A 13,212-nucleotide genomic window follows, 5' to 3' on the forward strand; every position below is an offset into this window, starting at 1 on the left:
AGCATGCAATTGCGTCGGGATGCTGTCCGGGATGCCCATGATTGCATGGTGCTAAAGTTTACTTGTGGGCATTGAGTTGCGAGGCGATGCGGGCACGCAGATCGTTGAGCCTCCACAGCGCGTTGGTGTCGGGATTGGTTCCCAGGCGGACATACTCCTTGGTTCCCGTTGCGGCTGTATCCGAGGGGTTGAGGACCACCAAGAAGCCCGGAGCTATGGAGGCGAGCAGGTCGATGGCGGCGCGACACTCGCGTGGGCTGAGGGTGATCTTTGTGCTTTTGCTCAGCTTGGCCAGGAGGTCCTGCATGGGAATCGTCGGAGACCGCGTGATGCCCGTCGACGACAGCGTGGTGCCGTTGGAAAACAGCATAAAGAGGATCGAGCACAGCTCCGGCAACCGCGATACGAGTGCGCGTTGTGAAAGCGCTTGCATGGACGTCATGGACCCCGAAGCCAGCGCGGGAAGCGAAGCGGTGCGCCGCAGCTGTTCTTTCGCCTGGATCCGTTCGCGAAGCGACATGCCGGCCGTCGAGGGTGCCGCCTCCGAGGCGAGTTCGGGCGCAGCAGTGTATTTGATCGGTTTCCGCGGCGTCGTAGGGTCACTAATGCCCAATCCGATCTCTTTGTTGCGGTGCGGCGTTGCGAGCGGCGCAGAAAGCGAGGGAAGCGTAGCCAGAGGAACAGGCTTGACTACACGCGCATCGTCGAGTGGAAACTCAACATGCCAAGCTACAAGATCCGCCCCCTCGGGTGGCACTGCGGCAGCAGCGAGGTTGGGCATCGACTTGCTCGTCCGCACCACCGAGTGCGACACTTCCGCCAGCATCGACTGCTTGCCGCCCTGGAGAGCCTCAAAGCCGAGCACGGCGTCGTCGTCATCTTCGTCCGAAAGCGTGTGCGAGTCGAGCTCGGACGGATCCAGATGGAAGGTGCGTTTGCCCACCCTTCGCCCGCCGGACCGCGTCGCTGAGGGAGTCAACAGCCCGCCGGCACCCATCACCACCTCGCGCGGCGGACCTGGCACGCCATCCTCGGTATCGCTCTCTGCATCAGCTGCACCAGCAGGCTTGCGCGACGGCGTCGAGGGTTCGTGCGCCTGCTTTGGAGCAGGAACACTGATGCCGTTTTCGTCGAGCCAGAGCTGGTGGAAGCGCGCGCATCTCTGGCGTAATCGCCTTGCCACCTCGGCCTTTCTGGTCTCCAATCCGTTGTTCCACATGGCGACGACCGACATGCCCTCGCGCGCCTTTGCTGCGCCGAGCGAGCTGCGCACCTTTGGCGAGCTGGGCGTGGGCGACTCTGCGCACACCTTCCTGCGTGGCGAGCCCAAGAGTGGCGACATCAACTGCGTCCTTGCGTTGGCAGCCACGCGCTCGCCTGCGGGAGGGGGCGTGGTCGCCCGCGACGGCATCTTGGGTGTGCCCCTCACCGTTTCGTCAAAATTGTCGCTGGAAGCCAGCAGCGGAGACGACTGGACTTCGACGCCGCCGAATCCGATTTGTGTGGGCGGCGTCCTTTCGCGCACGGTGCGCTTGATCTCGAGCTCGATGCCGATGCCCCAGTCGAGCGCGCGTCGACCGGTGCGCGTGTCGATGCCGCGCGTCTTGCCGATGATGAAGCCGAGCCCACGCACCTCGTCGACAGCGTCGCTGCTCTGGCGCTGGAAGTCGAGCCACACATTGGCGAGGCGTCGCAGCTCAGTGGGGCCCAAGCGGCGCCCACCGGAGCGCTCCACGAGAGGACGCAGCGCCGTGTACGAGATGAGGTTGGGCAGACGCACCGTCTTGGTGGCCTTGCGTGTGGATCCGAACGCAGCGTCACATTCCGAGTCGCTATCCGATGAGGTCTGGACGGACGATTCGAGCGTAGCGCTCGCGCAGCCCGCGGTGGCGAGGTGGACGACCAGCGCGTGCTCCAGCGCCACATGCAGCGTCATGAGGCTCGAGTAGAACGAGGGCAGCGGCAGCTGCGTCGACAGCGCGTGCTTTGGATCGGGCAAATCAGCCTCGTCATCCGCCGGGTCGGTCTCGCTTTCCACCTCGTTCTGCGACGACGATATGGCGGCAAGGCCCGAAAAGGGACCGGTGTGGAAGAGGTCCTTGCGCTGGCGCTGCGAGATGCTGGGTGCACTGCTGGACGATGGGATGGATGCGCCGCGAAAGACAGCCGCTGCATTTTGTGTGGCGAGTGGGGGCAGAGGGACGCCTTTGGGCCGCTGCCTCACGCTGCGCGGGGTGATGTACGACTCGTCGTCCTCGTCTACGATGGTGCGCAGAGCCTTGTCCTTGGGCGTGTCACCTAGCCTGGCCAGCAGCGGGCTCTTGCTCGGGCTACCCAGCGCAATGCGCGTGCCTTTGGCCTTACCCGGCGTGAGCACCAGGCCGTCCTCCTCTTCGGTACCAAAGACCTCGTGCTCGCCCGTGATGAGCCGGCGAGGAGTGGCGTCGAGCGTTCTTGGCGTTTTGGTTGGCGAGGTCGACTTGGGCGGCGTGGTGAGTTTGCGCTTCGACGGGCTCGATGGACCTGCAGACGCACCTGCCGGACTCGACGGCTTGGGCGATTTGGGCAGGAGAAGAAACATCTTTTTCGTGTCCGGGTCGGTGCGCACCGAGATTGGCGACATCTGTGTAGGTTCGAGGAGCGGCGAGAAGCGTGCCGAGCGGGAGCCTGCGCTCGGCGTGGTTGGTGGCGTTCCGAGCAGTGTCAGTGGTGCATCGTCGGTGGGTGCGGCAGAAGCACTCGAAGAAGCGCGCGAGGGGCTGGCCTGAAGAAGAGCTTGGTTCTCGAGCATGATGCGGTCGACTTCGCCCTCGTCCGGCGTCCTGAGTCGTGTGCGAGTTTGTCTTTTTGCGGTCGACTTTTTCGGTGTCGCGGGTTTTGGCACCGACGGCGCCGCGGGTGAAGACGGAGCAGGCTCGTTTGATGCGGCCAGAGGCTCTACGGCCGTGGATCCGGTGGTAGGCGGAGTGGCCTTGGCGGCATCCTTGGTCGACTTGGACTTGAGCGAGCGTGCGGTGCGACTGATGCTTGCTTTGGACGCTGCAAAGTGCGAGGCGATACCCCTGTTGGGTGCCATGGTGGACGAAGCTTATGCGCCTGACCCGCAGGCTGATATAGTCGGGGTGAAGGATGAATCCGATCCTGCGAACTGTGATTAAGCCGAGAGACAGGCAGACTGAGCAGAGTCGTGGATCCGCAGCAATGAACGACGGCGCTTTCTGTGAGAATGGAGCCGACTGTGCTGGAGCACTTGTGGCGGCGATGATGGTGGTGGTGGGTGGAGCGGCGGTGGCGGACAGCGGTGTACGACGCAGCGTAGAATCCCGCTCAACGCCTTCTGAACCCTGAAAGGCGGAAAGCGAAATTCTGCCGTGTGCATCAGAACGAGCTCTAACAAGATCAAATATTCCGCCTCCACCTCGGATTGGCGCACGGATTCCATGCATGCATGAAAGCCTCCTCGTTCAACGGGGTTAAGCTTGGCCTCCAACCACCACGCCTCTGCCTCAACAGATCTCCATCCGAGCCACGCTACCATCACACCGACCGCTAGACTATCAAAATCGCAAACGATGACTTCGGTGGCAACTGCACTCGCCGGGCGCACCTTCGAGGAGCTCATCCGCACCGAAGCGCCCACGCTCGCTGCGGGGGTGGGAGCGTTGGTCGACATGGCCATGTTCTGGAAAGCGGCTGGACAACATCGGCATTTCGCCAGCAGCGACGAGTTCGACCGTCAGATGACAGATCGATACTCGGCCATCTATCCCGCCGTCCACTCGGAGCGTCTTCAGCCTGCCTCTACCCCGGAACCGACTCTTGCCGAACAGCATCTGGGCATGATTCTGCTTCTGGATCAATACCCGCGCAATGCGTTTCGCGGATCGCCCAAGCAGTTTCAATCCGACCCCATCGCGCGCAAGTGGGCCGACATCGCCATCCAACACGGCTCCGACACAAAAGTTGATCCCGCACTGAGGTTGTTCTTCTACCTCCCCTATAGCCACTCGGAAAACATCGACGATCACAACAAAGCCGTCCAGCTCGGCCAACAACTCGGCGAACCCTTCCTTGGCTTTGCAAAGGAACACAGAGACGTCATCGCCAGATTCGGTCGATACTGCCACAGAAACAAAGTGCTCGGCAGACAGACGACAGACGAGGAACGTCACTTTCTCGAAAACGACGCCCCCGCCTGGGCGAAGGCCTAGAATCTCAGCGCAATGGAATGGAAAGAGATGGTTTCCAGATTGAGTTTCCCTCCTACTGTGCCAGCTGCGTCAATAGTGTACAACCATGATTGAGACAGTCCAAATCATCCCGCTTTGGGGCCTGGACTTGGACTTGGCCCGCCCACGGCAGGCGACGATTCTGGCCCGCTGGGTCCCGGCGTTGCGGTTGCCTCGCGCGACCCGGCGGCGCCCGCCGCGGCCTTCTTCTTCTTCTTCTTGCCCTGCTGCGCCGCCAGCTTGTTGGCCATCTGGAGCAACTGCAGCTGGCCTGGCGTGAGCTTGGCCATCTGCTTGCCGCCGCTCGCTCCGCCCTCCTGCTGCTTTCGCAGCAGCGCAATCAGCGCCGCCGCCTCCGGATGCGCCGCCAGCGCAGAGAGTGCCGAAAGCGGATCGTCGCCCTCGCCACCCGTCGCGCTCGTACCCGCCGCTGCTGCATTGGGCGTGCCAGACGTGCTGGCGCTCGCAGATACCGAGGACGCGGGTTTGGCTGCCGTCGTTGCAGATTGCGGCGTAGCAGGCCCCGGCGTCGCCGCTTTGGTCGCTGGCGCTGGCGCTGGCGTGCTCGGCTTCGGCACACCACCAGCACCGGCTGCCGAGGTTCGCAGCGGAGTGCTCGGCAGCACCGGCGTCTTGGCCGTCGCACCAGCGGCCGCCGTCGTGGCGACAGCAGAACCGCTCTTGGCAGCTTCCTTGGACCCCAACGCTGGCGTCATTGACGCTTTGGCAGTCGGAGCTGGGCTGGATGCAGCCGCCGCGCTGGCTGAAGGTACGCCCTTGGCGCCCGCTGCAGCGGCACTGCTCTGAGCGCTCGTCGGAATCGATGGCTTGATCGGCGATGGCAACACTGGCTTTGGCAGCAGAGGCGTACCCGCAACCGGCGGTCGGGGGAGCGAGGCTGTCGCTGCTACCGTACTCGGCCCGGCAGCCGCACTCGATGCAGGCTTCAATCCAGACGCGAGCCCGTTCGCCGAGCCGGCCTGAGCGCCAGACGCACCCTGCGCCGCCGTGGCAGTCTTTGCCGCAGCCGAAGTTGCAGTCGACGAAGCCTTGGCGCTTGCAGTCGGCACCGGCGAGGGCTTGGCCGGAGTCGATGCGGGTTTGGCTGCCGCCGCTCCCGCATCCTTCTTCTGCGCCGCAGCTTGCTGCACCCGCATGCGCTCCTTCAAATGCGTCACCAGATACGCCTGCAGCACCTGCAGCGCCTGCTGCGCACCCAGTCCTTCGATCTGCGCCAGCTGCCCGGCATTCAGATGGCCAAACACCTGCGGACTCAAGTAGAGCTTTCCGTCGTGGTGCACGATCGGCGGCGTCTCGAGCAGCGACTCGATCGTGCCCGGTGCCGCCTTGGGCTTGTCGGCCGCAGCGGCGGTCGCAGACGAAGGGGGCGTTCCGATGATAAGAGGGATCCGGATCGCCGGCAACGAGCCCGCAGCTGCGCCTGCAGCAGCTCCCGCAACGGCTGTGGCAGCAGCATTACCTCCGGAGGCTGCCTGCGAATCCGCACCGGGGGTCGAGGCGCCACCCGACAAAAGGCTTCCGGCCGGTCCAGCATTGGCGGGCGCAGCGGGTGCTGCTGCCGCCGCCTTGGCCGCCTCCTCCTTCTGCTTGGCAAGATTGGCGCGGTGCTCTTCGGCGAGCTTGGAATCAGACATGGTGTAGAAGATGCCCTTGCCCGGCTCGTCGGACCTGCGTGGGATGCGCGTAAAGTCGCGCGACGAACCGATCGCATGACGGATGGAGCTCTGCCAGTCTCGGCCCGTGTGCCGACCGTTGCGCTTGAACCAGATCCATCGGTTGGCAATCCACTCGTACACCTCCTGCAGCGTGAGCTTGCCGCCCTTCTTGGCGCAATGGTCCGAGCGCAGCGCTTGCGAGATGAGCTCGATATTGGACAGGCCCGGCTTGTCCTCCGGCCCAGGCGGTGGCTTGGGCGTTGCAGGAGCCGGAGCCGCAGCGGCACCGCCCGTCTTGTTTCCAGCATTGGTTCCGGCAGCAGCAGCAGCGGTGTTGCTTGCCGGCGTCTGCTTCTGCTTTGCTGCATTGGCGAGGCTGGCTGCCGAGGCAATGATGCTCGCCGTGGTGGGCCACGTGGATGCGTCCGATGCCGAGGCATTGTTTGAGGAAGTGCCAGAGTTCGGCGCCGCCGTCGATTGCGCACTCGCTGGACCCGGCGTGGGGAGCGATGAGAACGTGCCCGAGACGCCGCCGTTACGACCAGCAACTGCCGAAGGGATCATAGGCAGAGGAGATGCCATCTGGCCGACAGCATGTGGCAGGACCGCAGCCTGAGGCTGTCCGAAGTTTGGCATCGAGCCCGAGACCGCATTGGCCGCAGCAATGATGGTGGAAGCCGCATTGGCCGAGCTTGGATCGTACGGCATAGAGGACGGATGCATGCCCGGTGCGCCGTACGCGCCCGGGAACGCACCCACAGGCATCGACGCAGCGCCTGGACCGACGCCTGGCGTCTTGTTGGCGGGCTGATCCGGAGCCTCGGAAGTGGCAGAGGTCTCGTCTGCGGCTGTTCCCTTCTTCTTCTTCGGCTTGGTCGCCTTTGGTTTGGCGGGCTTGGCTTTCGCTCCGGCTTTCGAAGCTGGCGTGGTAGCCTCTGCAGTCTTGGAGACCGACTTGTTGGCTGTGGTGGCCGCAGCTTTGGCTGGCGTCGGCTTGATTGCAGCGGATGCCTTCGATGCAGCAGTTGCAGATGGTGCTGTGTCTGCCGCTGCTGCTGCGGGTGTTGCTGCCGCGAGTGCCTTAGACTGAGCTGGCTTGACATCGACCATGACGACATCGTCATCGTCTGCGACGGCGCTCGCGACTGCGGTGGCGTCCTTCTTGGGGCTGGCAGATGCGCGTGAAGAAGCGTCGGCTCGGGCTTTGGCAGCCTTGGCACGCTTCGCGGCGTCGAGAGCCTCGATGCCGATGGGAGTTCCCACCTTGAGCGCAGGCTCCTCATCTGCCACAGCGTCGCCTCGCTTCCTCTTGCGACCCGCGACGCCTGCACCCATGGCCCAGGCGGGCGTGGGAGACTCCTTCTTGATCGCGCCGTCTGGCGCATCTGCTGCCGCATCATCTTCGGAAGCCTCGCCATGGTCTGGCGCTGCAGTGGCTTTGCTGCCACGGGCCGCTTTGGCCTTCTGGGCGCCCTTGAGTCCCTTGACGCTTTTGCCTGGGCGCTTTGCGGCGGTGCCTGCTTTGGCTGTTGCTGGAGGAGGAGGCGTGGTGATTCCATCGTCCTGGTCTTCGTCTGCGCTGTGCTCCTCGCCCGCACTCGGTGTTCCGAGGCTGTCGCTATCGTCGCCGCCGGGTCTGGAGTCGGGCAGGGGGCCTTTGGTGGGCATCTTGCCGCGGGTGAAACCTTTGCCTTTTCCTTTGCCCTTGCCGGCGGCTCTGTTGGCGAGAGCAGCGGCTGTGGTCTTTGCAGCCGGCTTTCCTTTGGCTTGCGCCTTGCCTTGGCCTTTTTTACCTGCATCTTGTGCATCTGGCTCCTCATCCATAGGCTCGTCCGCACCCGACTCGTCAGCGGAGTTGGCGACTGCAGATGGCTTGCCCACTCTGGATTTGGGTTTGAGGACCAGTCTGCGCTTCGGCTTGTCGGCTTCTGCTTTACTGGCAGAAGACTTTCTGCGGCCGCCGGTCTTGTTCGCTGTAGCGGCATCCTCGCCGTCATAATCATCATCCTCGCCCTCCTGGCTGGACACGGAACTGGAAGAGTCTGCTTCTTCGTCGTCTTCCTGGTCATCTTCGTCCTGGTCGTCGGAACCTTCTTCGCTGCTGAGATCCGAGAGCGAGTCGGACTCGGAGTCGTGAGCGCGTTGGCTGTCGCCGTCGTCACTGTGGGCTGCTTCGCCTGGTGGGGGCGGGAGGACAAAGTAGAAGACGCGCTCAGCGATCTGGATCTTTGTGCGTTTGCCGAGCACAACGAGGCCGCCCTTTTCTACCCAGACGTCGTCGACGAAGGCGCCGTTGCGTCCGACGACCATGAGTACGAACTGGCCATCGCCGTGCTCGGGTTCGGCGCCAAGGCTAGCCTGGTAGAGATCGGATGCGGAAGCCGGATCGGTGCCGGCGAGGTGTGCGCCGTTGACACGGTTGAGGGACGCAGGCGAAGTGATGCGGTAGGGAGCGACGTTCTGGTGAGCACTCGTAGCGCTGGAAGCACGGCTGTGGGCGGGGGTGCCGTTGAGGAAGGCCGTGTTGGGTGGATGGATGGGACCGGTGTAGTAAAAGATGCGTGCGTGCAGCCTGGAGATGGACTTGAGCGGGCCGAGGTCGACGTCGACGTCGCCTTCGGTCTTGGATTCCGAGGTGATGTGCGCCTGAGAAAGGCCCGAGGCGGCGTTGGGCAGTTGCGGGGGTTGGGCGCCGGGGCGCTGGTTGGGCTGGAGCTGTCCGGGACGTCGACCGATGGTGACGTCGAGCGTCTGAATGTAGTAGGAGAAGCCTGGGAATTCGAGCTTTGCGTAGGCCTGGATGGGGCCCTGATCCTCGCCGTCTTCGTCCTCGGGTTCGAGATCGTCGAAAGCGTCGTCGTCCCAGAGCATGTCCTGGTGTGTGAGGGCCTCGTTGAGATCGACGGCGCCTCGGAAGGCTTGCTGGGCCGCGTTCAAGCCAGCAGAATCGGTGGAGAAGTTGATGGCGGAAGAAGGGTCGAGGTTGAGGCCACCTGCATACGCGTTTATGAGGTCGGTGGAGCTGCCATTTTGTGCCGCCAGGTTGGAGAGATGAGACAAGAGTCCGTTGCCCTCTGCAAGCGAAGCCAGCAGCTTGGCATCCTCCTCGTTGAGGCCAGCAGTGGCTGCCTGAAGCGAAGCTGAGATGGAGTCGGAGTCGACGATAGCCGGGTTGTCACCGAGCTGGGTGGGCTCGGATCCGGCGGCGTGCGTGATGAGCTGGTTGAATTCGGCTGGATTTGTAGAGACAGACGACGACGACGCGGCCGGGAGGACATCGAGAGTCTTCGCCGAGGTGGATGCGACGGGATGAGGGTTCTCGATGCCCGGCGGCGATGGTTGTCTGCGCGTCGGCGACGGCTGCGGTGCCGGCGACTTTGCAGTGTCCGCCATGGTGGAGTGGTGCAAATGCACGCTCGGCGGTAGGAGCTGAGCTATTGCGGATGGATTGCTAGGCCGGGTCACGGGCTACGACTAGAGCAGGGAGACATGAGCGCTGTCGTGGTGCGTACGGGTGTGTCCGGGTGGGGCTGGCTATGAAAGAGGCCAGAGTGACATCTCGCGGCGTGCGATCCGGGTGAAGTTCGATGCTCGGCAGGGTATGCTTGCGGTCTTTTTCCGGTCTCGATGTGGGTGAATGCAGAGTGGCGCCGGTGATGGATGACGATGGAGTCAAGGACGAGTGCTGAGCCAGGATTCGCTCGGATGTGGAGTCGAGTGTGCAGACGACGCGTGGATGAGCCGATCGAAACACTGCGGATGGAACCGAACGATGAGCAGATGGTGTGGGATAATGCTGCGTCGACGTCGAGAGCGCGGGATGAAGCCGAAAGTGGGATATCGCGAGCGTGATGGAGATGATGTGGTGGCGATGCAGATGTCGACGACGGCACTTCCGAAATGGCCTCGATAGCCTGAACCTCAACCTGACGCATCTGCCCGGCTGCACCAAACTCCCCGCCTCTCCATCCGCGTCGATTCATCATCGAGTTCCGAATTCCATGTTTTTTTCCTTTCCTTTTTTTTTGCGCCTGCCTCTGGGGCACGGCGGCGCGTTGAGGGTGGTGGGGCCACTCTCGAACCCTGAGCAAGTTTTTTTTGGCCCTTTTTCTTTTCTCCCGCTCAGCAGCGCGCGAACGCGGATTCGAATCGCGCGTGGCGCGAGGAGAACAAACTGTGAGTAGCGATGATCAAACACTGTTTGCCTCGCCCCCCACCGTAGCCCACCGTTGCTCCCGTTCCAGGCTCTTGCACCTGTCCTTTGCATCCAACATAAGCAAAGGCGCCTTGTGAGCCGCGACAACGCCCAACAGTCTCATCATGCCGCTGGAATGAAGGCATTCGACAGCAAACAGTGTTGCTTCCTCCAGGTCCCGAAATCTTGGCCAACAAATACGCCGCCGCCGCCGCCTCCACTCGCAGGGTCCGCCACTGCCAAATGAGAAAAATAAAATACTGGGTGACAACTGAAAAAAAGGCAAAAAGTTGGGTGGGCGCGTCCGAGTCTTTCTCGCTGCTCTTCTCGACACATCACCCCGACCTGCTCACACCTCTTGCTTCCTGATCACCAACACCCGTTCCTGCATCCATCCACACGCAAACTGGGGTGGTCAGGTCAGCGCAGATACACCCACCGCAACATCTGCTGGGCGCGCCGCTCCGCCATCGACCATGCAGATTTGGTGAAAGATCCACTTCCGTTCGCTCGTTGACGGCCGCTGCCTCCAGTCATGGCTCGCAGCCGCGTCAAGCTCGACCTCGGCCCGCATGGCAAGGTGCTGGCATCCGTGCTCGACTTCAACGATGCCCGCAACGTCGCAGCCAGCCGATTCGGTGTCGAGCCCCAAGGCGTGCAGCTCTACGTCAGTGATGGCGAGGATCTCTGGGAGCTTCATCCTTCCGCCTTCCAGGATGTCGTGGCCGAGAACGGCGTCATCGTAGCCAAGGCTTTGGCTCGACCATCCTCGTCCACGCGTCAAGTACAGCCACCCGCTCCGACCACACCAACTACTACGAATGCTCTTACACCTCGAGTTCCGACAGCAGCCCCCAAAGTCGAGCATCCTCGCGCGGAAGTGTCATCGTCGACCACCACCACTCAGTGTCCTCGCGCTTCCTCGGTGGCCAGTACCTCGTCCACGTCTAGTTCCAGCTCCTCCTCCTCGTCTTCCTCGTCCAGCTCCGCACGCAGCGTGAGCTCTTCCTCGTCTACATCCTCGTCGTCGTCGTCATCTTCGTCTTCATCCTCGTCCTCAGATGCCTTGCCTGTCCACGATCGCCGCTCCGAATCCGTCCAGGATGTGACTGCCATCACCGTACCCGTCCGCACCGTCATCGGTCCCAACGGCCTGCCAGTGTCGTCAAAGGAGCGCTGGGATCCCAAGACGCATCGACTGATGTTCGAAAAGCTCAACGAGATCATCAGCTCCGAGACCATCTACTACACGCGCAAGTACACCGAAGAGCGCTACCGCATCTTCCAGCTGCTCATCGACAACTATGGCGATCTGGGCATCAAGGGCAACTTCCTCCGTGGACGTACCGCCGCCGCCTTGATCTCCAGAGTTTCGGGCGTGTTGCGCACCGCAAGGGAGAGAGGCGAGAAGATCAAGCAGCCCTTCAAGTTTTTCTTCCCCAACCGCAAGGATGACGATGTGACGGCACGCGCCGTGACCGTTCCTGCCAATGCTGCACCGGCTGAGACCAGCGCCAGCGGCAGTGGCAGAGCGACTGCACAAGCAGCAGCCAACGGCAGCCGCGCCCAGACCATGCCGCTTCAGCCCAACGCTCCACGCAATCCACCAGCATCCAAGAAAGGAAAAGGAAGGGCCAATGCCGCTGCAAATCCAGCCACACCATCTCAAAGAGCTACAGCTTCCACGCAGACGGGCACTGCGCAACCCAGTGGGAGCGCCAACGGAGCAGCCAACGGAACTCGAAAAGGAAAAGGAAAGGGTAAAGCAGCCCAAGGTGCCAAGTCGAATCCTCCCGAGATCCGTAAACGCGCCTCGCAGGCAGCTGCATCGACCGCCCAAAAGTTCCCACTGCCACCCAAGCCACCCAAGCCAGCCAGACAGCCCGCCAAGCAGCCCGCCAAGCGGCCCATCGATGCGCCAGCGACGCCCAACACCCCGTCTCGGAACAAGAAGCAGAAACAGCAACAGAATGGCAATCAGGCCAACGCGACGCCGACCCGCGCTGCGCAGGGCAACACACCGCAGGGCAACTCTTCGCCTCGGCAACCCGCCAGTCAAGCCAGCTCGGGTCGAGAACGATCCCGATCCGAAGCTGCTCCATCGCGGTATCGGGATCGATCCGCCTCGCCTCGCCGCTACGAACGCGATGATGATCGGCGTCCCGAACGTTCGGATCGCGGACGCGACTATTCGCCGCGCCGCGAATCGAGTGCATGGAACGTCAAACGATACGATGGTGGAGATTGGGACCGTACCGATACCGCTCCGGATGCGCGCGGCGGATCTTGGCGTCCAAGACAGGACGATACCTGGGAAGCATCTGCTGAGCGTTCGGCAACTCCGACGAGGAGTCAGCGCGGGGGCCGGAGTCCCAGTCGGTCGCGCGGGAACGACCTCTTCCGCGCGGTCACACGCTCGCCTCCGCCAGACGCACGTCCATCTCCGGCTCCGAACGCGCGCGGATGGCGCCGACCTCCTCAGTCGCCACGACCGCCGCCCTGGCGCCGCGACGAGAACAACGCCAACGGCGAGAGGCGAACGGCGGTGGAGCGTGCGCTGGTGAGTCTCGCAGCCGCAGGAGCAGACACGAGCTCGGGCCACGGCTCGCCGTACGAGGGAGACCAAGGCGATGCACCGAGGCAGCGCACTTGGGGCAGCAACAACCGCACATGGACGAGACCCAGTTACCCGACCGACGGTCGACGCGAGTCGCATGGATTCCGTAGTGACACGCCCTCGCGTGGGCCGTCGCGACCGGGTCCCAGCGACAATGCCGACCGTCGCAATGGGTATGGGTCCCCGTGGACCAGCTCGTCGCAGGGCGTAGACCGCTCGGCTCCACCTCCCCCGCTCACTCCTCCGCGAAACGACTAGAGGCCCCAAAACGCACCTGGATATGGCTTGCACCAAAGCGAAGCGAATAGATTTGGCGTAGTGTCCACATCTTACCTGTTGTTCTGTCAGCCAGAGTGGTCACTGACAAGAGCGAGGTGGGGATTGTGAAGTGAGATCCCGAAGATCGGCGCCGGAGCTGTGATCTGCTTGCATGGTGGAATGGGCCTGGAAGAGAAGCGAGATGCATTGCCGTTGCCATCGTCGCGGGTGAATGAA

The 13,212-nt window shown here is 62.9% G+C and overlaps 5 protein-coding genes across 5 annotated transcripts; 2 read left to right on the plus strand and 3 right to left on the minus strand.

The window, feature by feature from the left end:
* Positions 1-58: 58 nt before the first annotated feature.
* Positions 59-3,076, minus strand: PAN0_020d5958 (uncharacterized protein; the record flags this gene model as incomplete). The annotated part of the gene is made up of 1 exon (XM_014798652.1): positions 59-3,076. The coding sequence occupies one exon, from the start codon at positions 3,074-3,076 to the stop codon at positions 59-61; it is 3,018 nt and encodes a 1,005-aa protein (XP_014654138.1).
* A 496-nt stretch (positions 3,077-3,572) lies between these two features.
* PAN0_020c5959 (uncharacterized protein) lies at positions 3,573-4,211 on the plus strand (the record flags this gene model as incomplete). The annotated part of the gene is made up of 1 exon (XM_014798653.1): positions 3,573-4,211. The coding sequence occupies one exon, from the start codon at positions 3,573-3,575 to the stop codon at positions 4,209-4,211; it is 639 nt and encodes a 212-aa protein (XP_014654139.1).
* Positions 4,212-4,315: 104 nt separating this feature from the next.
* PAN0_020d5960 (uncharacterized protein) lies at positions 4,316-9,298 on the minus strand (the record flags this gene model as incomplete). Its single annotated transcript, XM_014798654.1, has 1 exon — positions 4,316-9,298. The coding sequence occupies one exon, from the start codon at positions 9,296-9,298 to the stop codon at positions 4,316-4,318; it is 4,983 nt and encodes a 1,660-aa protein (XP_014654140.1).
* A 68-nt stretch (positions 9,299-9,366) lies between these two features.
* PAN0_020d5961 (uncharacterized protein) lies at positions 9,367-9,840 on the minus strand (the record flags this gene model as incomplete). Its single annotated transcript, XM_014798655.1, has 1 exon — positions 9,367-9,840. One exon carries the CDS (start codon positions 9,838-9,840, stop codon positions 9,367-9,369), a length of 474 nt encoding a protein of 157 aa, XP_014654141.1.
* A 795-nt stretch (positions 9,841-10,635) lies between these two features.
* PAN0_020c5962 (uncharacterized protein) lies at positions 10,636-12,975 on the plus strand (the record flags this gene model as incomplete). Its single annotated transcript, XM_014798656.1, has 1 exon — positions 10,636-12,975. The coding sequence occupies one exon, from the start codon at positions 10,636-10,638 to the stop codon at positions 12,973-12,975; it is 2,340 nt and encodes a 779-aa protein (XP_014654142.1).
* Positions 12,976-13,212: the final 237 nt, after the last annotated feature.

The sequence above is a fragment of the Moesziomyces antarcticus genome, assembly GCF_000747765.1.
Source record: "Moesziomyces antarcticus DNA, scaffold: scaffold_v10020, strain JCM 10317, whole genome shotgun sequence".
NCBI classification, from domain to species: Eukaryota; Fungi; Basidiomycota; class Ustilaginomycetes; order Ustilaginales; family Ustilaginaceae; genus Moesziomyces; species Moesziomyces antarcticus.